This window comes from Salmo salar, chromosome ssa18 (genome assembly GCF_905237065.1).
Source record: "Salmo salar chromosome ssa18, Ssal_v3.1, whole genome shotgun sequence".
Classification (NCBI taxonomy): domain Eukaryota; kingdom Metazoa; phylum Chordata; class Actinopteri; order Salmoniformes; family Salmonidae; genus Salmo; species Salmo salar.
The window spans coordinates 47,358,093-47,385,150 of record NC_059459.1 but is presented as its reverse complement, the minus strand read 5'-3'; the positions used below and the strand labels follow the sequence as shown (position 1 = coordinate 47,385,150).

The following is a 27,058-nucleotide window of genomic DNA, read 5'->3' as shown; positions in this document are numbered from 1 at the left end:
CCTAGTCGTACTGCAGTGATCCTGACCTGGTGCTGTCTCTCTCTCTCTCTTCCTTTCTAGTCGTACTGCAGTGATCCTGACCTTGTGCTGTCTCTCTCTCTTCCTTTCCAGTCATACTGCAGTGACCCTGACCTGGTACTGTCTCTCTCTCTTCCTTTCCTGTCATACTGCACTGATCCTGACCTGGTACTGTCTCTCTCTCTTCCTTTCCAGTCGTACTGCAGTGATCCTGACCTGGTACTGTCTCTCTCTCTTCCTTTCCAGTCGTACTACAGTGATCCTGACCTGGTACTGTCTCTCTCTCTTCCTTTCTAGTCGTACTGCAGTGATCCTGACCTGGTACTGTCTCTCTCTCTTCCTTTCCAGTCGTACTGCAGTGATCCTGACCTGGTACTGTCTCTCTCTCTTCCTTTCCAGTCGTACTGCAGTGATCCTGACCTGGTACTGTCTCTCTCTCTCTTCCTTTCTAGTCGTACTGCAGTGATCCTGACCTTGTGCTGTCTCTCTCTCTTCCTTTCCAGTCGTACTGCAGTGATCCTGACCTGGTACTGTCTCTCTCTCTTCCTTTCCAGTCGTACTGCAGTGATCCTGACCTGGTACTGTCTCTCTCTCTTCCTTTCCAGTCGTACTGCAGTGATCCTGACCTGGTACTGTCTCTCTCTCTTCCTTTCCAGTCGTACTACTGTGATCCTGACCTGGTACTGTCTCTCTCTCTTCCTTTCTAGTCGTACTGCAGTGATCCTGACCTTGTGCTGTCTCTCTCTCTTCCTTTCCAGTCGTACTGCAGTGATCCTGACCTGGTACTGTCTCTCTCTCTTCCTTTCTAGTCGTACTGCAGTGATCCTGACCTGGTGCTGTCTCTCTCTCTCTCTTCCTTTCTAGTCGTACTGCAGTGATCCTGACCTTGTGCTGTCTCTCTCTCTTCCTTTCCAGTCGTACTGCAGTGATCCTGACCTGGTACTGTCTCTCTCTCTCTTCCTTTCCAGTCGTACTGCAGTGATCCTGACCTGGTACTGTCTCTCTCTCTTCCTTTCTAGTCGTACTGCAGTGATCCTGACCTGGTACTGTCTCTCTCTCTCTTCCTTTCCAGTCGTACTGCAGTGATCCTGACCTGGTACTGTCTCTCTCTCTCTTCCTTTCCAGTCGTACTGCAGTGATCCTGACCTGGTACTGTCTCTCTCTCTTCCTTTCCAGTCGTACTGCAGTGATCCTGACCTGGAGCTGTCTCTCTCTCTCTCTCTTCCTTTCTAGTCGTACTGCAGTGATCCTGACCTTGTGCTGTCTCTCTCTCTTCCTTTCCAGTCGTACTGCAGTGATCCTGACCTGGTACTGTCTCTCTCTCTTCCTTTCCAGTCGTACTACAGTGATCCTGACCTGGTACTGTCTCTCTCTCTTCCTTTCTAGTCGTACTGCAGTGATCCTGACCTAGTACTGTCTCTCTCTCTTCCTTTCCAGTCGTACTGCAGTGATCCTGACCTGGTACTGTCTCTCTCTCTTCCTTTCCAGTCGTACTGCAGTGATCCTGACCTGGTGCTGTCTCTCTCTCTCTCTTCCTTTCTAGTCGTACTGCAGTGATCCTGACCTTGTGCTGTCTCTCTCTCTTCCTTTCCAGTCGTACTGCAGTGATCCTGACCTGGTACTGTCTCTCTCTCTTCCTTTCTAGTCGTACTGCAGTGATCCTGACCTGGTGCTGTTTCTCTCTCTCTCTTCCTTTCTAGTCGTACTGCAGTGATCCTGACCTTGTGCTGTCTCTCTCTCTTCCTTTCCAGTCATACTGCAGTGATCCTGACCTGGTACTGTCTCTCTCTCTCTTCCTTTCCAGTCGTACTGCAGTGATCCTGACCTGGTACTGTCTCTCTCTCTTCCTTTCTAGTCGTACTGCAGTGATCCTGACCTGGTACTGTCTCTCTCTCTTCCTTTCCAGTCGTACTGCAGCGATCCTGACCTGGTACTGTCTCTCTCTCTCTTCCTTTCCAGTCGTACTGCAGTGATCCTGACCTGGTTCTGTCTCTCTCTCTTCCTTTCTAGTTGTACTGCAGTGATCCTGACCTGGTACTGTCTCTCTCTCTTCCTTTCTAGTCGTACTGCACTGATCCTGACCTGGTACTGTCTCTCTCTCTTCCTTTCCAGTCGTACTTCAGTGATCCTGACCTGGTACTGTCTCTCTCTCTTCCTTTCTAGTCGTACTGCAGTGATCCTGACCTGGTGCTGTCTCTCTCTCTCTCTTCCTTTCTAGTCGTACTGCAGTGATCCTGACCTTGTGCTGTATCTCTCTCTTCCTTTCCAGTCGTACTGCAGTGATCCTGACCTGGTACTGTCTCTCTCTCTTCCTTTCCAGTCGTACTGCAGTGATCCTGACCTGGTACTGTCTCTCTCTCTTCCTTTCCAGTCGTACTGCAGTGATCCTGACCTGGTACTGTCTCTCTCTCTTCCTATCCAGTCGTACTACAGTGATCCTGACCTGGTACTGTCTCTCTCTCTTCCTTTCCAGTCGTACTGCAGTGATCCTGACCTGGTACTGTCTCTCTCTCTTCCTTTCCAGTCGTACTGCAGTGATCCTGACCTGGTACTGTCTCTCTCTCTTCCTTTCCTGTCGTACTGCACTGATCCTGACCTGGTACTGTCTCTCTCTCTTCCTTTCCAGTCGTACTGCAGTGATCCTGACCTGGTACTGTTTCTCTCTCTTCCTTTCTAGTCGTACTGCAGTGATCCTGACCTGGTGCTGTCTCTCTCTCTCTCTTCCTTTCTAGTCGTACTGCAGTGATCCTGACCTTGTGCTGTCTCTCTCTCTTCCTTTCCAGTCGTACTGCAGTGATCCTGACCTGGTACTGTCTCTCTCTCTTCCTTTCCAGTCGTACTGCAGTGATCCTGACCTGGTACTGTCTCTCTCTCTCTTCCTTTCCAGTCGTACTGCAGTGATCCTCACCTGGTACTGTCTCTCTCTCTTCCTTTCTAGTCGTACTGCAGTGATCCTGACCTGGTACTGTCTCTCTCTCTTCCTTTCCAGTCGTACTGCAGTGATCCTGACCTGGTACTGTCTCTCTCTCTCTTCCTTTCCAGTCGTACTGCAGTGATCCTGACCTGGTACTGTCTCTCTCTCTTCCTTTCCAGTCGTACTGCAGTGATCCTGACCTGGTACTGTCTCTCTCTCTTCCTTTCTAGTCGTACTGCAGTGATCCTGACCTGGTGCTGTCTCTCTCTCTCTCTTCCTTTCTAGTCGTACTGCAGTGATCCTGACCTTGTGCTGTCTCTCTCTCTTCCTTTCCAGTCGTACTGCAGTGATCCTGACCTGGTACTGTCTCTCTCTCTTCCTTTCTAGTCGTACTGCAGTGATCCTGACCTGGTGCTGTCTCTCTCTCTCTCTTCCTTTCTAGTCGTACTGCAGTGATCCTGACCTTGTGCTGTCTCTCTCTCTTCCTTTCCAGTCGTACTGCAGTGATCCTGACCTGGTACTGTCTCTCTCTCTCTTCCTTTCCAGTCGTACTGCAGTGATCCTGACCTGGTACTGTCTCTCTCTCTTCCTTTCTAGTCGTACTGCAGTGATCCTGACCTGGTACTGTCTCTCTCTCTATTCCTTTCCAGTCGTACTGCAGTGATCCTGACCTGGTACTGTCTCTCTCTCTCTTCCTTTCCAGTCGTACTGCAGTGATCCTGACCTGGTACTCTCTCTCTTCCTTTCCAGTCGTACTGCAGTGATCCTGACCTGGTGCTGTCTCTCTCTCTCTCTCTTCCTTTCTAGTCGTACTGCAGTGATCCTGACCTTGTGCTGTCTCTCTCTCTTCCTTTCCAGTCGTACTGCAGTGATCCTGACCTGGTACTGTCTCTCTCTCTTCCTTTCCAGTCGTACTACAGTGATCCTGACCTGGTACTGTCTCTCTCTCTTCCTTTCTAGTCGTACTGCAGTGATCCTGACCTAGTACTGTCTCTCTCTCTTCCTTTCCAGTCGTACTGCAGTGATCCTGACCTGGTACTGTCTCTCTCTCTTCCTTTCCAGTCGTACTGCAGTGATCCTGACCTGGTGCTGTCTCTCTCTCTCTCTTCCTTTCTAGTCGTACTGCAGTGATCCTGACCTTGTGCTGTCTCTCTCTCTTCCTTTCCAGTCGTACTGCAGTGATCCTGACCTGGTACTGTCTCTCTCTCTTCCTTTCTAGTCGTACTGCAGTGATCCTGACCTGGTGCTGTCTCTCTCTCTCTCTTCCTTTCTAGTCGTACTGCAGTGATCCTGACCTTGTGCTGTCTCTCTCTCTTCCTTTCCAGTCGTACTGCAGTGATCCTGACCTGGTACTGTCTCTCTCTCTCTTCCTTTCCAGTCGTACTGCAGTGATCCTGACCTGGTACTGTCTCTCTCTCTTCCTTTCTAGTCGTACTGCAGTGATCCTGACCTGGTACTGTCTCTCTCTCTTCCTTTCCAGTCGTACTGCAGCGATCCTGACCTGGTACTGTCTCTCTCTCTCTTCCTTTCCAGTCGTACTGCAGCGATCCTGACCTGGTACTGTCTCTCTCTCTTCCTTTCTAGTCGTACTGCAGTGATCCTGACCTGGTACTGTCTCTCTCTCTTCCTTTCTAGTCGTACTGCACTGATCCTGACCTGGTACTGTCTCTCTCTCTTCCTTTCCAGTCGTACTTCAGTGATCCTGACCTGGTACTGTCTCTCTCTCTTCCTTTCTAGTCGTACTGCAGTGATCCTGACCTGGTGCTGTCTCTCTCTCTCTCTTCCTTTCTAGTCGTACTGCAGTGATCCTGACCTTGTGCTGTATCTCTCTCTTCCTTTCCAGTCGTACTGCAGTGATCCTGACCTGGTACTGTCTCTCTCTCTTCCTTTCCAGTCGTACTGCAGTGATCCTGACCTGGTACTGTCTCTCTCTCTTCCTTTCCAGTCGTACTGCAGTGATCCTGACCTGGTACTGTCTCTCTCTCTTCCTTTCCAGTCGTACTACAGTGATCCTGACCTGGTACTGTCTCTCTCTCTTCCTTTCTAGTCGTACTGCAGTGATCCTGACCTGGTACTGTCTCTCTCTCTTCCTTTCCAGTCGTACTGCAGTGATCCTGACCTGGTACTGTCTCTCTCTCTTCCTTTCCAGTCGTACTGCAGTGATCCTGACCTGGTACTGTCTCTCTCTCTTCCTTTCCTGTCGTACTGCAGTGATCCTGACCTGGTACTGTCTCTCTCTCTTCCTTTCTAGTCGTACTGCACTGATCCTGACCTGGTACTGTCTCTCTCTCTTCCTTTCCAGTCGTACTGCAGTGATCCTGACCTGGTACTGTCTCTCTCTCTTCCTTTCTAGTCGTACTGCAGTGATCCTGACCTGGTGCTGTCTCTCTCTCTCTCTTCCTTTCTAGTCGTACTGCAGTGATCCTGACCTTGTGCTGTCTCTCTCTCTTCCTTTCCAGTCGTACTGCAGTGATCCTGACCTGGTACTGTCTCTCTCTCTTCCTTTCCAGTCGTACTGCAGTGATCCTGACCTGGTACTGTCTCTCTCTCTTCCTTTCCAGTCGTACTGCAGTGATCCTCACCTGGTACTGTCTCTCTCTCTTCCTTTCTAGTCGTACTGCAGTGATCCTGACCTGGTACTGTCTCTCTCTCTTCCTTTCCAGTCGTACTGCAGTGATCCTGACCTGGTACTGTCTCTCTCTCTCTTCCTTTCCAGTCGTACTGCAGTGATCCTGACATGGTGCTGTCTCTCTCTCTTCCTTTCCAGTCGTACTGCAGTGATCCTGACCTGGTACTGTCTCTCTCTCTCTTCCTTTCTAGTCGTACTGCAGTGATCCTGACCTGGTACTGTCTCTCTCTCTCTTCCTTTCCAGTCGTACTGCAGTGATCCTGACCTGGTACTGTCTCTCTCTCTTCCTTTCCAGTCGTACTGCAGTGATCCTGACCTGGTGCTGTCTCTCTCTCTTCCTTTCCAGTCGTACTGCAGTGATCCTGACCTGGTGCTGTCTCTCGCTCTTCCTTTCCAGTCGTACTGCAGTGATCCTGACCTGGTACTGTCTCTCTCTCTTCCTTTCCTGTCGTACTGCAGTGATCCTGACCTGGTACTGTCTCTCTCTCTTCCTTTCCAGTCGTACTGCAGTGATCCTGACCTGGTACTGTCTCTCTCTCTTCCTTTCCAGTCGTACTGCAGTGATCCTGACCTGGTACTGTCTCTCTCTCTCTTCCTTTCTAGTCATACTACAGTGATCCTGAGCTGGTACTGTCTCTCTCTCTTCCTTTCCAGTCGTACTGCAGTGATCATGACCTGGTACTGTCTCTCTCTCTTCCTTTCCAGTCGTACTGCAGTGATCCTGACCTGGTACTGTCTCTCTCTCTTCATTTCTAGTCGTACTGCAGTGATCCTGACCTGGTACTGTCTCTCTCTCTCTCTTCCTTTCCAGTCGTACTGCAGTGATCCTGACCTGGTCCTGGAGCTGAAGAACCTCATTGTCATATTTGCAGACACATTACAGGTGAGTCTTGTCCAGCTCTTCAGACTGAGTGATATGACAGTAAGAGTTAAATCTAGAGCTCTTATAAGGTATGAGTGAAGCAGGTGTTGTTGTCTGTTAATGCTCTGTATTATGTGTCATGTCATTCTGTCTTTGTCTCTCTCTCTCTCTGTCTCTGTCTTTCCCTCTGTCTCTCTCCCTCTGTCTCTCTCTCTCTTTCTCTCTGTCTCTCTGTCTCTCTCTTTGTCTCTCTCTGTCTCTCTCTCTCTGTCTCTCTGTCTCTCTCTCTGTCTCTCTCTCTCTCTCTGTCTCTCTGTCTTTCCCTCTCTCTCGCTCTCTCTCTCTCTCTCTCTCTCTCTCTCTCTCTCTCTCTCTCTCTCTCTCTGTCTCTCTCTCTGTCTCTATCTGTCTCTGTCTCTCTCTCCCTCTCTCTCTCCCTCCCTCCCTCCCTCCCCCTTTCTACCTCTCTCCAGGGTTATGGCTACCCAGTGAGCAGACTGTTTGACCTACTGTTTGAGATCAGAGACCAGTACAATGAAACGCTGCTGAAGAAATGGGTTCTGGTGTTCAGGGAGATCTTTGAACTGGACAACTACAGCCCTATCCCCGTAGAGACTGAAGAAGACTACAAATCTGTAATTAGTAGATTCCCTTTCCACGACGCAGAAATCGAAAAGGTTTGTCCTTCATTCAACACCCTTTAAAAATTTTTTTGTTTAAATAACTTCACAACATCAGGATGTGATGAAACTGTGTCTTAAAGTCAACGCTCTTTGCTCCTTTTATAAAGGTCCCTTTAGTTAAATAAACCCTGGGTTTTATTTTGTTGTAAAACCCTGGGTTTTATTTGTTATTTGTTTGTCAACAGCAAGACTTTCCGAAGAAGCTGCCGATGTCTCAGTCGGTGCCTCAGATCTATGTTCAGGTCAAAGAGTTTATCTACGCCAGCCTGAAGTTCTCCGAGTCGCTGCATCGCAGGTGAGTCCGTCGGCTCGTTAGGCCGCTTCTCAAATCACAACCTATTATTATCCGATGTAGTGCACTACTTTCCACCAGGGTCCATTTGGGCGTCGGTGAAAAAAAGTAGTGCGCTATGTTAGGGAAAGCGGGTACCGTTTGGGACACACTATAAAACGGTTGTGTTTAATACTGTGGGGACAGTCTTAACGTCTTGTTGTGTGCTATAGGGTCCCTAGTACAGGGGTTAATAACTGGGAGTCAGAGCCTGGCTGTTCCCTCACTAGGGTCCCTAGTACAGGGTTTAATAACTGGGAGTCAGAGCCTGGCTGTTCCCTCACTAGGGTCCCTAGTACAGGGGTTTAATAACTGGGAGTCAGAGCCTGGCTGTTCCCTCACTAGGGTCCCTAGTACAGGGGTTTTATAACTGGGAGTCAGAGCCTGGCTGTTCCCTCACTAGGGTCCCTAGTACAGGGTTTAATAACTGGGAGTCAGAGCCTGGCTGTTCCCTCACTAGGGTCCCTAGTACAGGGGTTTAATAACTGGGAGTCAGAGCCTGGCTGTTCCCTCACTAGGGTCCCTAGTACAGGGTTTAATAACTGGGAGTCAGAGACTGGCTGTTCCCTCACTAGGGTCCCTAGTACAAGGGTTTAATAACTGGGAGTCAGAGCCTGGCTGTTCCCTCACTAGGGTCTCTAGTACAGGGGTTTAATAACTGGGAGTCAGAGCCTGGCTGTTCCCTCACTAGGGTCCCTAGTACAGGGGGTTAATAACTGGGAGTCAGAGCCTGGCTGTTCCCTCACTAGGGTCCCTAGTACAGGGGTTTAATAACTGGGAGTCAGAGCCTGGCTGTTCCCTCACTAGGGTCCCTAGTACAGGGGTTTAATAACTGGGAGTCAGAGCCTGGCTGTTCCCTCACTAGGGTCCCTAGTACAGGGGTTTTATAACTGGGAGTCAGAGCCTGGCTGTTCCCTCACTAGGGTCCCTAGTACAGGGTTTAATAACTGGGAGTCAGAGCCTGGCTGTTCCCTCACTAGGGTCCCTAGTACAGGGGTTTAATAACTGGGAGTCAGAGCCTGGCTGTTCCCTCACTAGGGTCCCTAGTACAGGGTTTAATAACTGGGAGTCAGAGACTGGCTGTTCCCTCACTAGGGTCCCTAGTACAAGGGTTTAATAACTGGGAGTCAGAGCCTGGCTGTTCCCTCACTAGGGTCTCTAGTACAGGGGTTTAATAACTGGGAGTCAGAGCCTGGCTGTTCCCTCACTAGGGTCCCTAGTACAGGGGTTATAACTGGGAGTCAGAGCCTGGCTGTTCCCTCACTAGGGTCCCTAGTACAGGGGTTTAATAACTGGGAGTCAGAGCCTGGCTGTTCCCTCACTAGGGTCCCTAGTACAGGGGTTTAATAACTGGGAGTCAGAGCCTGGCTGTTCCCTCACTAGGGTCCCTAGTACAGGGGTTTAATAACTGGGAGTCATAGCCTGGCTGTTCCCTCACTAGGGTCCCTAGTACAGGTGGTTAATAACTGGGAGTCAGAGCCTGGCTGTTCCCTCACCAGGGTCCCTAGTACAGGGGTTAATAGCTGGGAGTCAGAGCCTGGCTGTTCCCTCACCAGGGTCCCTAGTACAGGGGTTAATAGCTGGGAATCAGAGCCTGGCTGTTCCCTCACCAGGGTCCCTATACAGGGGTTTAATAACTGGGAGTCAGAGCCTGGCTGTTCCCTCACTAGGGTCCCTAGTACAGGGTTTTAATAACTGGGAGTCAGAGCCTGGCTGTTCCCTCACTAGGGTCCCTAGTACAGGGGTTAATAACTTGGAGTCAGAGCCTGGCTGTTCCCTCACTAGGGTCCCTAGTACAGGGTTTAATAACTGGGAGTCAGAGCCTGGCTGTTCCCTCACTAGGGTCCCTAGTACAGGGGTTAATAACTGGGAGTCAGAGCCTGGCTGTTCCCTCACTAGGGTCCCTAGTACAGGGGTTAATAACTTGGAGTCAGAGCCTGGCTGTTCCCTCACTAGGGTCCCTAGTACAGGGTTTAATAACTGGGAGTCAGAGCCTGGCTGTTCCCTCACTAGGGTCCCTAGTACAGGGGTTAATAACTGGGAGTCAGAGCCTGGCTGTTCCCTCACTAGGGTCCCTAGTACAGGGGTTTAATCAATGGGAGTCAGAGCCTGGCTGTTCCCTCACTAGGGTCCCTAGTACAGGGGTTTAATAACTGGGAGTCAGAGCCTGGCTGTTCCCTCACTAGGGTCCCTAGTACAGGGGTTTAATAACTGGGAGTCAGAGCCTGGCTGTTCCCTCACTAGGGTCCCTAGTACAGGGGTTAATAACCGGGAGTCTGCTGCCCTCTGCAGGAGATCAGCTATTTTTTAAATTAAAATGTCCTTGAATATCTCTTGCTGCAATACAATACCACAGTGGTTACACTTTTTATGTCTCTGCGTCCAGTATGAAGGAAGTTGGAGGTAGGTTCACGATCCAACGCTAACTAGCGTTTGCTCAATAACTGGTCGTTTACAACAGTTAGCATGCTAGCTATTCTTGTTCGTCCGACTCTGGGGGGGGGGGGGGGGAGTTAGATGAATTGCTTCTTTGCCAAAATATCAAACTATTCCTTTAATGTGTAGGAAATTAGTCGTGAGAGCAAGTTACAGGGTTTTTGCTGTATAGACTATTCTTAGGTGGGCTGTCTCTGGTAATTTCTTGGGTATAGAAAACGTACAAAAAAGATTTTGAACTATATTTTTTAATAATACCATCTTTGTTAGTTTTCAATCAAATAAAAGCTAGACAGTCAGGGAGAATAGAAAAAATAAATACAACGGGCATTCAGAGCACATGCCCAATGATTTTGGTATAATGTTTTAGCAGAGGAACAAAATGCATAGAAATGCAGAAAAAGTGCTTTACAACAGCAGAATGTTCTCTACACTGCCAGGATGTCTTTTAGATAACGTTATCTTTCTATGTTAGAGAATGTTCAGTCTCTGGATAATAAAGTAGACGAGCTCCTTCCAGAGAGACATCAGGGATTGTAACGTACTCTGTTTCCTGGAAACATGGCTCTCTCGGGGAATACTGTCCCCATCCATACAGCCATCTGGGTTCTCAGTGCATCGCGCAGACAGGAATAATAAAGAACTCTCCGGGAAGAAGAAGAAAGGCGGGGTTGTATGTTTCATGATGAACCACTCATCCCGAACTAGAATACCTCACAATCAAATGCCGACCTCATTACCTCCCGAGAGAATTCTCTTCGGTTATAGTCACAGCCGTGTATATTCCCCCCTCAAGCGGATAACACGACCGCCCTCAAAGAACTACACTGGACTTTATGCAAACTGGAAACCACATATCCTGAGGCCGCATTTATTGTAGCTGGGGATTTTACCAAATAAAATTTGACTGTGGTACTCGCTCTGGTAAAACACTGGACCACTGCTAGTCAGCTTTTCGAAATGCCTACAAGGCCCTCCCCCGCCCTCCCTTCGACAAATCTGATCACGACTCCATTTTACTCCTCCCTACCTAATAGGCAGAAACTCAAACAGGAAGTACCCGGTGCTAAGGTCTATTCAACGCTGGTCTGACCAATCGAAATCCATGCTTCAAGACTGTTTTGATCACGCGGATTGGGATATATTCCGGGTAGCCTCTGAGAATAACATCGACGAATACACGGATACCGTGACTGAGTTCATCAGAAAGTGTATAGGGGATGTTGTACCCACTGTGACTATTAAAACATACCCAAACCAGAAACTGTGGATAGATGGCAGCATTCGAGCAAAACTGAAAGCGTGAACCATTTAACCATGGCAAGGTGACTGTGAATATGGCTGAATACAAATAGTGTAGTTATTCCCTCCGCAAGGCAATCAAACAGACAAAACGTCAGTATAGAGACAAAGTGGAGTCTCAATTCAACGGCTCAGACACTAGAAGTATGTGGCAGGGTCTACAGACAATCACGGACAAGAAAGGGAAAACCAGCCACGTCGCGAACACCGTCTCGCTTCCGGACAAGCTAAACACCTTCGCCCACTTTGAGGATAACACAGTGCCACCGACGCTGCCCGCTACCAAGGACTGTGGGCTCTCCTTGTCCGTGCCCAACGTGAGTAGGACATTTTTAGCGTGTTAACCTTCCCAAGGCTGCCGGCACAGACGGCATCCCTCGCCGCGTCCTCCGAGCGCACGCAGACCAGCTGGCTGGAGTGTTTACGGACATATTCAATCTCTCCCTATCCCAGTCTGCTGTCCCCACATGCTTCAAGATGTCCACCATTGTTCCTGTTCCCAAGAGAGCAAAGGTAACTCTTGTAACTTTAACGGATTACAGAGTTAATGTTTACAGTTAATTCATTGAGCTGTATCTAAAGATATTTTCGTTACAGTTATTTACATATGTAATTGTATTAGAATTCGTGTGTTGGAAATTTAGAGAACTACTTACATATTTGTTGTTGTATTGGTTAGTATTGGATTACGCTTTAGACTGCAAGTTCCAGAATGCCTTGCGACAGGAAGTAAGAGGAGCCAGTTATGTACAAGTGATTATCCTGACTTTCGCTAGCAACTTTCTTTAATTTTTTTGTAGAATCTAAAGTTGTTAAATGTAACGTGAACAAGTAGTATTACTAAAAGAAGCTTTCATTTCAAACCCGACGTCCCGAGTCAATACTTTGAAGATATTCTATAGTAACTGAACTAAATGACTATCGCCCCTTCTTTACGTGTGTGTGTGTGTGTGTGTGTGTGTGTGTGTGTGTGTGTGTGTGTGTGTGTGTGTGTGTGTGTGTGTGTGTGTGTGTGTGTGTGAGCGCCTATGTTTGTGTTGCTTCACAGTCCCCGCTGTTCCATAAGGTGTATTTTTACCTGTTTTTAAATCTGATTCTACTGCTGCATCAGTTACCTGATGTGGAATAGAGTTCCATGTAGTCATGCCTCTATGTGGTACTGTGCGCCTCCCATAGTCTGTTCTGGACTTGGGGACCGTGAAGAGACCTCTGGTGGCATGTCTTGTGGGGTATGAATGGGTGTCTGAGCTGTGTGCCAGTAGTTTAAACAGACAGCTCGGTGCATTCAACATGTCAATACCTCTCACAAATACAAGTGGTGATGAAGTCAATCTCTCCTCCACTTTCAGCCAGGAGAGATTGACATGCATATTATTAATGTTAGCTCTCTGTGTATATTTAAGGGCCAGCCGTGCTGCCCTGTTCTGAGACAATTGTAATTTTCCTAAGTCCCTCTTTGTGGCACATGACCACACGACTGAGAAGTAGTCCAGGTGTGACAAAACTAGGGCCTGTAGGACCTGCCTTGTTGATAGTGTTGTTAAGAAGGTAGAAACTAGGGCCTGTAGGACCTGCCTTGTTGATAGTGTTGTTAAGAAGGTAGAAACTAGGGCCTGTAGGACCTGCCTTGTTGATAGTGTTGTTAAGAAGGTAGAAACTAGGGGCTGTAGGACCTGCCTTGTTGATAGTGTTGTTAAGAAGGTAGAAACTAGGGGCTGTAGGACCTGCCTTGTTGATAGTGTTGTTAAGAAGGTAGAAACTAAGGCCTGTAGGACCTGCCTTGTTGATAGTGTTGTTAAGAAGGTAGAGCAGCACTTTATTACAGACAGACTCTACTACTAGCTATGTTTTGACCAGGACAGTTTACAATCCAGGGTAACTCCAAGCAGTTTAGTCACCTCAACTTGCTCAATTTCCACATGATTTATTACAAGATTTAGTTGAGGTTTAGGGTTTAGTGAATGATTTGTCACAAATACAACGCTTTTAGTTTTTTTAAATATTTAAGACTAATTTATTCCTTGCCACCCACTCTAAAACTAACTTCAGCTCTTTTTGTTAAGTGTTGCAGTCATTTCAGTCACTGTGGTAGCTGACGTGTATAGTGTTGAGTCATCTGCATACATAGACACACTGGCTTTACTCAAAGTCAGTGGCATGCCATTAGTAAAGATTGCTTGCTTGTTTAGAATAATAGTGGTCTAAGACTTTATCGCCCCCTAGTGGCAAAGGAGACGTATTGATGGAAGTCGGGTATCATGTGTCTTATTGATGCAGAATTAAATTCGCCGGCCACAAGAAAGCAGCCTCTGGATGCATGTTTTCCTGCTTGTTTATAGCCTTGTACAGTTACTTTGAGTGCCAGCTTTTTTTTTCTTGTCCTGAGGTGGAAAGTATACCACAGTCACGATAACAGCTAAAAAACTCCCTATTCCAAGATGGGAGAATAATGGTTTGAGACGTCTACTGCGCTTGAGTCAGCACACCATTTGTTGTTGATGAAGAGGCAAACCCCTCCCCCTCTGGATTTCCCCGACTCAACTGTCCTGTCCGCTCAGTATATATGGAAACCCCTCCCCCTCTGGATTTCCCTGACTCAACTGTTCTGTCCGCTCAGTATATGGAAACCCCGCCCCCTCTGGATTTCCCTGACTCAACCGTCCTGTCCGCTCAGTATATGGAAACCCCTCCCCCTCTGGATTTCCCTGACTCAAGTGTCCTGTCCGCTCAGTAAATGGAAAAACCATTGAGTTGGAAAGTCGTGGGGGGCATCTTGTCCGATAGCCATGTTTTAGAAAAGCAGAGCGTATTGCAGTTTTCGAAAGTCTCTCTGGTAGTAAATCCGCAATCGGATGTCTTCCATCATATTAGCAAGTGACTTGATTTGATCAATAAAATGAAGGGAGGAGGTGGCCAGTTTTGCCTTAATCTCCCCAGGACCCCCCCCCTGCCTCTTTAACCCTGACGTTTCCTCTTGGGTAGCCCCAAAAATTTTATCGTAATTACAGAAAGATGCATCCCTCGTCTCTGGAGAGCGTTTTACTCACTTGACCCCTGCCAACCAATCAACACCTCACAATGTACAGCTCTTATCTGCAGAACCTAACACACAGCTCTAGGACTCTGCTAACACAAGTGGTTCAAATCAAGCAAGTCGTCTTGACTACTTTCTTATGTCGTTCTCATTGGCACCAAAAGTTTAAAGCGTCCATAGGGGACAGAATGCAGTCATACCATCAAATATTTGGCATATACATTACTCTTACAGCATTTCCACGTGGGCGAGGTTATTTGAAATTTTAATCAAAGCCTATTGGATGACAAGTTGTTTTTAACCAGGACAGAATCATTTATAACATTTATAATCATTTATAACTGCCTTTTCCAACCGGGCTGGATAGCATACCAGTTGAGGTATATTAAATCTTTATTGATGTACTCAGATGACTGTTATTAGCATGTTTTAATTACTCCTATAAAAATAGTACTCAACAAGAAGGTCTGATTTCATTATTACTGAAACAGGACCCAGGTGGTAAATATAAAGATCCAGTCCGTAAAAAAAAATTGGAGACCCCTTACACTTCAGTGTTGTGATGCAAAAAAGTCTAGCATGATACATAGCGCATAGAATTAAAAAAGCTATTGTTGGATATTATTCATCCTAATCAGACAGGTTTTTTTACATGGACGATACATTGGAGATAATATAAGACAAGTACTGGAAACAATAGAACACTATGAAAAAACGCTGAGAAACCAGGTCTGGTTTTCATAGCAGACTTTGAAAAGGCTTTTGATAATTATGACTGGAGTTTATATATAAATGACTGGACTATTTTAATTTAGGAGAATCTCTTATACAATAGGTTAAAGGTATGTATAGTAACCCTAGGTGTAAAATAGTAAATAATGACCACTTCTCAGAAAGTATTAAACTTTCGAGGAGTAAAACAAGGTTGTCCACTATCGGCATATCTATTTGTTATGGCCGTCAAAATGTTAGCTATTAAAATCAGATCCAACATTAAAATCAATGGGCTAGAAATCCAGGGTTTAAAAACAAAGGTGTCATTGTATACAGATGATTCATGTTTTCTTTTAAATCCACAATTTGGATCCCTCCACAGCCCCATAGAGGATCTAGATAATTGTTCTAACCTCTCTGGATTACAACCAAATTATGGTAAGTGTACTATATTAGATCACTAAAAAATACAACTTTTACATTACAGTGTAGGTTACCAATAAAATGGTCTGACGGTGAAGTGGACATACTTTATTCATTTCCCGAAAGAAAGAAATTATCTCACTACAATACATTTTTGTAGACAGTTAGGAAAACTAGATAAGATCTTGCTACCATGGAAAGGGAAAATACCTGTCTATTTGTGTAAAAATCACCCTGATTTAACTCTTTAGTCATATCCCAGTTTACCTATTTGCGTATGTCCTACCTTTACACCTAATGACTTGTTTTTTAAATTATATGAGCAAAAAATATTCAATTTTATTTTGAATGGCAAGACAGACAAAATTAAACGGGCCTATTTATATAATGAATTCAGAGGGCAGAAATTATTACATATTAAAGCATTAGACCTCTCACTGAAGGCTTCATTAATACAAAAGCTATACTTAAATTTGAACTGGTTCTCTAGCAGGTTCTCTAGCAGGTTAGTAAAAATGTCTCTCCCAGTGTTCAAGAATGGCCTTTTCCCCTTTATTCAGATTACAACCTCTCACTTTAGGTTGTTTGAAAATGAAATGATCTAAAAAATATCGCTATTTTTTAGAACAAGTCATAGAAAGTTGGTTGAAATTTCAGTTTAATCCACTAGAAAAGACAGAACAAATATTACAACAAATATTATAACATTTAAAAAAACATTTTTTTACAAAAATAATATTTTGTAAATTAAATCATTAATAGGACTGGTGGAGTTGTCACACAAAACTATATGGAGAAGTCTGCTCTATCCAAAATTACAACCAACTAATTGCAGCATTAGCACACAAATGGAAGAGGCCAAGTGAAAGGGGGAGAAAGTAAAGAACTTGTCTGTTGGACCTGCATTAAAGACCAAAATCGGTTTGAGGAAATTGTGATAAATAAAGTATAATGCTTTCATTTAAGGACCAAAAAAATGTACACCTGTGCTGTACAGATTGCTAAATAGTTCGGAAGAGATTTTCAATGTACCGATTCCATGACACATGGTTTATGAATTGATACACAAAACAACACACAACTTAGAATTTTTTTTATTACAATTTTTCAAAATTCTTGCAACCAATAGAATGTTATCTGCAGATGTTGCTGTGAAGAGACAGAATCATTTGATTGTTTGTTGTAGTACTGTCCATATGTGGCTTGTTTTTGGTCGCAGGTTCAGGAATGGCGTGAACTCTGCAAATAGCACTGCTGGGTGATCTGAAAAGTCATAGTCAATCGATCAATAATTATAATACTGTTAATCAAAACATGTTATCTTTTAATTTACAATCTGTAGAAACTATGAGAATAGAAAGGTTCGGGAACTTTTGTGAAACATCACTTCTCTTATGGTTTTGTTTTGGTTTGTGTTTCCAGCTGGACAGAGATCGATGACATGCTCCGTAAATCCACAAACCTGTTGTTGACGAGGACACTGAGTGGCTGTCTACAGAACCTCATCAAGAAACCCCATATAGGACTAACTGAGGTACAGTACATTATTCCCTACATGACCTAAAGTATGTGGACACCTGCTCGTCCAACATCTCATTCCAATATCATGGGCATTAATATGGAGTTGGTCCCCCCCTCTACTGGGAAGGCTTTCTGCTAGATGTTGGAACATTGCTGCGGGAACTTGTTTTCATTCCAATTCATCCCAAAGGTGTTCGATGGGGTTGAAGTCAGGGCTCTGTGCCGGACAGTCAAGTTCTTCCACACCGATCTCGACAAACCATTTCTCTATGGACCTCGCTTTGTGCAAAGGGCCTTCCTCAAACTGTTGCCATGAACTTGGAAGCACAGAATCAATTAGGATGTCATTATATGCTGTAACGTTCACTGGAACTAAGGCTCCTAGCTCAAACAATGAAAAACAGGCTCAGGCCATTATTCCTCCTCCACCAAACTTTACAGTTGGCACTATGCATTCAGGCAGGTAGCGTTCTCCTGGCATCCGCCAAACCCAGATTTGTCCGTCGGACTGCCAGATGGTGAAGCGTGATTCATCACGCTAGAGAACGTGTTTCCACTGCTCCAGAGACCATCGTTAGACCACTCCAGTCGACGCTTGCTATACCGCATGGTCATCTTAGGCTTGTATGCGACTGCTCGGCCATGGAAACCCATTTCATGAAGCTCCCGACAAACAGTTCTTGTGCTGACGTTGCTTCCAGAGGCAGTTTGGAACTCAGTAGTGAGTGTTGCAACCGCTCATTTTTTTTATGCGCTTCAACACTTGGCACCCCCCGTTCTGTGAGCTTGTGTAGCCTACCACTTCGTGGCTGAGCCGTTGTTGTTCCTAGACATGTCCACTTCACTATAACAGCCCTTACAGTTGACTGGGGCAGTTCTAGCAGGGCAGGAATTTGATGAACTGACTTGTTGGAAAGCTGATGACGGTGCCACATTGAAAGTGACTGAGCTCTTCAGTAAGGCCATTCTACTGCCAATGTTTGTCTATGGAGATTTGCATAGGAGTGTGCTCGATTTTATACACGTGTAAGCAATGGGTGTGGCTGAAATAGCCAAATCCGCTAATTGAAAGGACAGTTTATTAGGTACAAGTCATGCGCCGAATACAACCTTACAGTGACATGATTATTTGCAAGCCTCTAACCAACAATGCAGTTTAAAAAATAAGAAATGAAAGTAACAAGTAATTAAAGAGCAGCAGTAAAATAACAATAGTGAGAGTATATACAGGGGGTACCGGTACAGAGTCAATGTGGAGGCTATATACAGGGGATACCGGTACAGAGTCAATGTGGAGACTATATACAGGGGGTACCGGTACAGAGTCAATGTGGAGACTATATACAGGGGGTACCGGTACAGAGTCAATGTGGAGGCTATATACAGGGGGTACCGGTACAGAGTCAATGTGGAGGCTATATACAGGGGGTACCGGTACAGAGTCAATGTGGAGACTATATACAGGGGGTACCGGTACAGAGTCAATGTGGAGGCTATATACAGGGGGTACCGGTACAGAGTCAATGTGGAGGATATATACAGGGGGTACCGGTACAATGTGGAGACTATATACAGGGGGTACCGGTACAGAGTCAATGTGGAGACTATATACAGGGGGTACCGGTACAGAGTCAATATGGAGACTATATACAGGGGGTACCGGTACAGAGTCAATGTGGAGGCTATATACAGGGGGTACCGGTACAGAGTCAATGTGGAGGCTATATACAGGGGGTACCGGTACAGAGTCAATGTGGAGACTATATACAGGGGGTACCGGTACAGAGTCAATGTGGAGGCTATATACCGGGGGGTACCGGTACAGAGTCAATGTGGAGGCTATATACAGGGGGTACCGGTACAGAGTCAATGTGGAGGCTATATACAGGGTGTTACGGTACAGAGTCAATGTGGAGGCTATATACAGGGATGCTAATAATTGTTTACTAAAAAAATTTAACTGTTTCTTCAAGGTGTGGTGACCAAAAAATATTTTTGTTCTATTTCATCTTATTTGATAAGGAATTATTTAAGAAAAGTGCTGATATATTTGACAGTTGACCCACTTGGTCCCGTTACGTCTCTTTTTTTGTATTGCAGTTAGTCCAGATCATCATCAACACAACCCATCTGGAGCAGGCCTGTAAATACCTGGAGGACTTCATCACCAACATCACCAACGTCTCACCTGAGACCGTACACACCACACGGCTCTACGGCCTTTCCACCTTTAAGGTAGTGTAGGAAATCCTTGGGTATTTCTGTCTGAATTCTCCACCAGGGTTTCTACTTCACTAACTAGATATAACTAATAAACAAACAAACTTAAGGTATATTCATTAGTCGAAGTCTCTTCTCTTGTGTTGCCGCAGGCTCAAAACATGCTTATTGATGGAATAAGGGAACTGTCATAAACTTTACAGAGCTTCCGGTACTTCAGCATCATTCATCAATGTGCACTGACGTAGTATTACCTGGCGTTAAGCTCATTCTGTCAGTAGTAACCTCCGTAGTACTGACGTAGTATTAACCTGGCGTTCAGCTCATTCTGTCAGTAGTTACCTCCGTAGTACTGACGTAGTATTACCTGGCGTTCAACTCATTCTGTCAGTAGTAACCTCCGTAGTACTGACGTAGTATTACCTGGCGTTCAGCTCATTCTGTCAGTAGTAACCTCCGTAGTATTGACGTAGTATTAGCTGGCGTTCAGCTCATTCTGTCAGTAGTAACCTCCGTAGTACTGACGTAGTATTACCTGGCGTTCAGCTCATTCTGTCAGTAGTAACCTCCGTAGTACTGATGTAGTATTACCTGGCGTTCAGCTCATTCTGTCAGTAGTAACCTCCGTAGTACTGACGCAGTATTACCTGGCGTTCAGCTCATTCTGTCAGTAGTAACCTCTGTAGTACTGACGTAGTATTACCTGGCGTTCAGCTCATTCTGTCGGTAGTAACCTCCGTAGTACTGACGTTGTATTACCTGGCGTTAAGCCCATTCTGTCAGTAGTAACCTCCGTAGTATTGAGGCAGTATTACCTGGCGTTCAGATCATTCTGTCAGTAGTAACCTCCGTAGTATTGATGTAGTATTACCTGCCGTTCAGCTCATTCTGTCAGTAGTAACCTCCGTAGTACTGACGTGTTGGTGTTCCCTGTCTGGTGTGTCCAGGATGCACGTCATGCAGCGGAGGGAGAGATCTACACCAAACTAAACCAGAAGATAGACGAGTTTATCCAGCTGGCAGACTATGATTGGGGCATGCCGGAGTCAGACGGCCAGGCCAGTGGATACCTTATGGACCTCATCAACTTCCTCCGCAGCACCTTCCAGGTCTTCACACACCTGCCGGTGAGTTAGCCACGCCCCCCGCAGGCAGGGGAAGTCTGGGAGATGGAGTTTTTTGTTGTTGTGAGTTATTGTGGTAGTTTGTTTGTTGAAGTGTTGTTCTTGTATCAGTATTACGTGACGGTGGTGGCTTGTATCTACTGTGCTTCTCATTGGGTTGAGTGACGCTGTTGATGATATCCACTGTGGCATGGATGCAGTCCTGTACTGCAGTAATACGTGTATGTGTTGGAGTCCTGTACTGCAATCATGTGTATTCAGTGTTGGAGTTATGTACAGTGAGGGGAAAAAAGTATTTGATTCCCTGCTGATTTTGTACGTTTGCCCACTGACAAAGAAATGATCAGTCTATAATTTTAATGGTAGGTTTATTTGAACAGTGAGAGACAGAATAACAACAAAAAATCCAGAAAAACGCATGTGAAAAATGTTATAAATTGATTTGCATTTTAATGAGGGAAATAAGTATTTGACCCCCTCTCAATCAGAAAGATTTCTGGCTCCCATGTGTCTTTTATACAGGTAACGAGCTGAGATTAGGAGCACACTCCGTTTGTTACCTGTATAAAAGACACCTGTCCACAGAAGCAATCAATCAATCAGATTCCAAACTCTCCACCATGGCCAAGACCAAAGAGCTCTCCAAGGATGTCAGGGACAAGATTGTAGACCTACACAAGGCTGGAATGGGCTACAAGACCATCGCCAAGCAGCTTGGTGAGAAGGTGACAACAGTTGGTGTGATTATTCGCAAATGGAAGAAACATAAAAGAACTGTCAATCTCCCGCGGCCTGGGGGCAAGATCTCACCTCGTGGAGTTGCAATGATCATGAGAACGGTGAGGAATCAGCCCAGAACTACACGGGAGGATCTTGTCAATGATCTCAAGGCAGCTGGGACTATAGTCACCAAGAAAACAATTGGTAACACACTACGCCGTGAAGGACTGAAATCCTGCAGCGCCCGCAAGGTCCCCCTGCTCAAGAAAGCACATATACATGCCCGTCTGAAGTTTGCCAATGGACATCTGAATGATTCAGAGGACAACTGGATGAAGGTGTTGTGGTTAGATGAGACCAAAATGGAGCTCTTTGGCATCAACTCAACTCGCCGTGTTTGGAGGAGGAGGAATGCTGCCTATGACCCCAAGAACACCATCCCCACCGTCAAACATGGAGGAGGAAACATTTTGCTTTGGGGGTGTTTTTCTGCTAAGGAGACAGGACAACTTCACCGCATCAAAGGGACGTTGGACGGGGCCATGTACCGTCAAATCTCGGGTGAGAACCTCCTTCCCTCAGCCAGGGCATTGAAAATGGGTCGTGGATGGGTATTCCAGATGACAATGACCCAAAACACACAGCCAAGGCAACAAAGGAGTGGCTCAAGAAGAAGCACATTAAGGTCCTGGAGTGGCCTAGCCAGTCTCCAGACCTTAATCCCATAGAAAATCTGTGGAGGGAGCTGAAAGTTTGAGTTGCCAAACGTCAGCCTCGAAACCTTAATGACTTGGAGAAGATTTGCAAAGAGGAGTGGGACAAAATCCCTCCTGAGATGTGTGCAAACCTGGTGGCCAACTACAAGAAACGTCTGACCTCTATGGGTTTTTCCACCAAGTACTAAGTCATGTTTTGCAGAGGGGTCAAATACTTATTTCCCTCATTAAAATGCAAATCGTTTTATAACATTTTTGACATGCGTTTTTCTGGATTTTTTTGTTGTTATTCTGTCTCTCACTGTTCAAATAAACCTACCATTAAAATTATAGACTGATCATTTCTTTGTCAGTGGGCAAACGTACAAAATCAGCAGGGGATCAAATACTTTTTTCCCTCACTGTACTGCAGTAATGTGTATTCAGGGTTGGAGTTATGTACTGCTGATGCTTATCTTCGGTACCATTTTCATTCTCTTTTAGTTCCACAGAAAGCCTTAACCTCAAGGCAACTAGATCATTCTAGGTTATGATAATGACTTGACATCAAATTAGACTGAAGAGTGACTGGGGAGGATATGAATCGTTAGAACAAACAAAATGAGAAACGGTCATTTCTGGGGGAGAACAACTTCCAATGAAACGGACCAAAGTTCCAATCCCAGTTAGTCAGGAAGTAGCTAGAGGAGACAGAGGACAGGAAGTAGCTAGCTAGAGTAACTAGAGGAGACAGAGGACAGGAAGTAACTCGAGGAGACAGAGGACAGGAAGTAACTAGAGGAGACAGAGGACAGGAAGTAACTAGAGGAGACAGAGGACAGGAAGTATCTAGAGGAGACAGAGGACAGGAAGTAACTAGAGGAGACAGAGGACAGGAAGTAGCTAGAGGAGACAGAGGACAGGAAGTAGCTAGAGGAGACAGAGGACAGGAAGTAGCTAGAGGAGACAGAGGACAGGAAGTAGCTAGAGGACAGGAAGTAGCTAGAGGAGACAGAGGACAGGGTGTAACTAGAGGAGACAGAGGACAGGATGTAACTAGAGGAGACAGAGGACAGGATGTAACTAGAGGAGACAGAGGACAGGATGTAACTAGAGGAGATTGAGGTCAGGATGTAACCAGAGGAGACAGAGGACAGGAAGTAGCTAGAGGAGACAGAGGACATACGCTGTTCTCTTGTTGCTGGTGGAACCCCAAACCAGACCTGTTGCTGGTGAAACCCCAAACCAGACCTGTTGCTGGTGGAACCCCAAACCAGACCTGTTGCTGGTGGAACCTCAAACCAGACCTGTTGCTGGTGAAACCCCAAACCAGACCTGTTGCTGGTGGAACCCCAAACCAGACCTGTTGCTGGTGGAACCCCAAACCAGACCTGTTGCTGGTAAACCCCAAACCAGACCTGTTGCTGGTGGAACCCCAAACCAGACCTGTTGCTGGTGAAACCCCAAACCAGACCTGGTACTGGTGAAACCCCAAACCAGACCTGTTGCTGGTGGAACCCCAAACCAGACCTGTTACTGGTGAAACCCCAAACCAGACCTGTTGCTGGTGGACTGCTTTGCTGCTTGCTCTGTACACCAGCTTCCTTATCTTGTATACAATCATTTCCAGCTTTTTTTTTTATTCCCGTTCCGTTTTTTAAGACGTTGTTTTTCTTAAGGAATGTCTCCTCTGTCTCCCACTGTGATGTAAATCTATAATTGATTTCTCTATTGATTTGACTTCCTCTGCTAAGCATGCTGGGTCTGTCTCTGATCTGATTTAACTTCCTCTGCTAAGCATGCTGGGTCTGTCTCTGATTTTTCTTTTCCTGTCCATTTATTGTTGCCATCCTTTCTCTCCTTCCTATTCTGGACATGTTTCATTTGTTTGGGTGGTTCTGGTTCTGCTCAGAATAACTGCAATGACCATGCTGCCATGTCGGTAAGTACCCCCCTGCCCTACTATGCCCCCCTACTCTGCCCCCCTACTCTGCCCCCCCCACTCTGCCCCCCTACTCTGCCCCCCCTACTCTGCCCCCCCCCTGCCCTACTCTGCCCCCCCCACTCTGCCCCCCCCTACTCTGCCCCCCCCCCCCCACTCTGCCCCCCCTCCCCTGCCCTACTCTGCCCCCCCTCTCTGCCCTACTCTGCTCTACTATGCCCCCCCCGCCCCTACTCTGCCCCCCCCGTCCAGTCCTGGGTAGTGCATGTCTGTACTGTGGATTTGCCTCCAGGCTTGTTGCTTCCTCCACTTGTGATGATGCTAAACTATAGTAATTTACATGCCATCCATCACATTTAGTGCAAGTTAAATCTAATTAGTTTATTTTATCTGTACGTTGTCTGTAAACACACGCAGGGTGTCGATGACTTTATTATGGAATATCTACATAGGCGTACAGAGGCCCATTATCAGCAACCATCACTCCTGTGTTCCAATGGCACGTTGTGTTAGCTAATCCAAGTTTATCATTTTAAAAAGGCTAAGGAGAGAGAGAGACAGGCCTTCCAAGCACTGGGAACCTCCCCGGAGAGGAGAGACAGGCCTTCCAAGCACTGGGAACCTCCCCAGAGAGGAGATACGGGCCTTCCAAGCACTAGGAACCTCTCCGGAGAGGAGAGACAGGCCTTCCAAGCACTGGGAACCTCCCCGGAGAGGAGAGACAGGCCTTCCAAGCACTGGGAACCTCCCCAGAGAGGAGATACGGGCCTTCCAAGCACTAGGAACCTCCCCAGAGAGGATAGACGGGCCTTCCAAGCACTGGGAACCTCCCCAGAGAGGAGAGACAGGCCTTCCAAGCACTGGGAACCTCCCCGGAGAGGAGAGACAGGCTTTCCAAGCACTGGGAACCTCCCTAGAGAGGAGAGACAGGTCTTCCAAGCACTGGGAACCTCCCCAGAGAGGAGAGACAGGCCTTCCAAGCACTGGGAACTTCCCCGGAGAGGAGAGACAGGCCTTCCAAGCACTGGGAACCTCCCCAGAGAGGAGAGACAGGCCTTCCAAGCACTGGGAACCTCCCTGGAGAGGAGAGACAGGCCTTCCAAGCACTGGGAACCTCCCCAGATAGGAGAGACAGGCCTTCCAAGCACTGGGAACCTCCCCAGAGAGGAGAGACAGGCCTTCCAAGCACTGGGAACCTCTCCAGAGAGGAGAGACATGCTCGGTGATAACAAGGGCAGCAAACCTTAAAGAACGAAGGATCTAAACCATCTGATCCAGGTGAACTTTGAACCTTTCCACCAACCCAGTAAAGAGCCTTGAATTCACTACGTGAGCATGAGTCTGTCAAACAAGTGGAGCGAAGCTACAATACACTTCTCTGAGATTTGTCTGATGTTCGATAGAACATGTGGTCTCGTGTGGTTCAGTTGGTAGAGCATGGTGTTTGCAACGCCAGGGTTGTGGGTTCGATTCCCACGGGGGACCAGTACGGGGGGAAATGTATGAAATGTATGCATTCACTACTGTAAGTCGCTCTGGATAAGAGCGTCTGCTAAATGACTAAAATGTAGAAGGGTTAGTTGGAAGGCAAAGTTGAAAGCCAAGCTGGAGATCGTAGAAATGTTGTATTTTACCTTTATTTAACTAGGCAAGCCAGTTAAAAACAAATTCTTATTTTCAATGACGGCCTATCGGGGAACAGTGGGTTTACTGCCTTGTTCAGGGGGCAGAACGACAGATTTGTACCTTGTCAGCTCGGGGATTTGAACTTGCAACCTTTCGGTTACTAGCCCAATGCTCTAACCACTAGGCTATGCTGCCTCCCCAATTACTTAGCCATCATTGTCTTGTGGATAAAAAAAGTGTCTGCTAAATGGAATACTGTATATTACATAAAACAGAACCAAATTAAAATCCTTTTTCAGCCTTATCTGCTAAATCACTGAGCGGTCTCCTGGAATGCTTGGGCTGTAGTCTGACTACAGGGATGATCAAAATCTCTTTTAGAAGATCTAAACATAGTTCGTCTACTACTGTGTGAATGTCTCATTTACTTAGATGACAATGTCTTCCTAAACAGACTTCTAATTGTGTATATTGGCCTTGATTTGTAAACGGCATGTCTTCCCCTGAAGGGCAGCAGTGTGTTCCCCACCCAGGGCGTGTAGACCCAGAGCCATGTTCCCCACCCAGGGCGTGTGTAGACCCAGAGCCATGTTCCCCACCCAGGGCGTGTGTAGACCCAGAGCCATGTTCCCCACCCAGGTCGTGTGTAGACCCAGAGCCATGTTCCCCACCCAGGTCGTGTGTAGACCCAGAGCCATGTTCCCCACCCAGGTCGTGTAGATCCAGAGCCATGTTCCCACTCAGGGTGTGTACACCCAGAGCCATGTTCCCCACCCAGGGTGTGTAGACCCAGAGCCATGTTCCCCACCCAGGGTGTGTAGACCCAGAGCCATGTTCCCCACCCAGGGCGTGTAGACCCAGAGCCATGTTCCCCACCCAGGTCGTGTGTAGACCCAGAGCCATGTTCCCCACCCAGGGTGTGTAGACCCAGAGCCATGTTCCCCACCCAGGGCGTGTAGATCCAGAGCCATGTTCCCACTCAGGGTGTGTACACCCAGAGCCATGTTCCCCACCCAGGGTGTGTAGACCCAGAGCCATGTTCCCCACCCAGGGCGTGTAGACCCAGAGCCATGTTCCCCACCCAGGGTGTGTAGACCCAGAGCCATGTTCCCCACCCAGGGTGTGTAGACCCAGAGCCATGTTCCCCACCCAGGGCGTGTAGACCCAGAGCCATGTTCCCCACCCAGGTCGTGTGTAGACCCAGAGCCATGTTCCCCACCCAGGGTGTGTAGACCCAGAGCCATGTTCCCCACCCAGGGCGTGTAGATCCAGAGCCATGTTCCCACTCAGGGTGTGTACACCCAGAGCCATGTTCCCCACCCAGGGTGTGTAGACCCAGAGCCATGTTCCCCACCCAGGGCGTGTAGACCCAGAGCCATGTTCCCCACCCAGGGTGTGTAGACCCAGAGCCATGTTCCCCACCCAGGGTGTGTAGACCCAGAGCCATGTTCCCCACCCAGGGCGTGTGTAGACCCAGAGCCATGTTCCCACCCAGGGTGTGTAGACCCAGAGCCATGTTCCCCACCCGTATAGTATCTGGATAATACCGTATCGCTGGCCATTCCCAGACACACTGAGGTGTCTATACCATATGGTATCTGGATAATACCGTATCGCTGGCCTATGGGGTATAGGGTACCATTTGACCAGGGCCTATGGGGTATAGGGTACCATTTGAGCAGGGCCTATGGGGTATAGGGTACCATTTAATCAATGCCACCTTCACAAACAGATCTGGGACCAGTCTAGTCAATCTTCACAAACAGATCTGGGACCAGTCTAATCAACGCCACCTTCACAAACAGATCTGGGACCAGTCTAATCAACGCCACCTTCACAAACAGATCTGGGACCAGTCTAATCA

The 27,058-nt window shown here is 47.0% G+C and overlaps 1 protein-coding gene across 2 annotated transcripts in view; it reads left to right on the top strand.

Annotated features, from left to right (window-relative positions):
- Positions 1-6,372: 6,372 nt before the first annotated feature.
- LOC106577415 (exocyst complex component 6) overlaps positions 6,373-27,058 on the top strand; it is a gene marked incomplete at its 5' end in the record, with an annotated part of 41,692 nt that continues 21,006 nt past the window's right edge. For both annotated transcript variants that reach the window (XM_045701197.1, XM_045701196.1), the window contains 6 exon segments: positions 6,373-6,444; positions 6,897-7,100; positions 7,292-7,401; positions 16,769-16,880; positions 18,968-19,102; positions 20,035-20,214. In XM_045701197.1, the coding sequence (XP_045557153.1) occupies positions 6,373-6,444; positions 6,897-7,100; positions 7,292-7,401; positions 16,769-16,880; positions 18,968-19,102; positions 20,035-20,214 (813 nt within the window).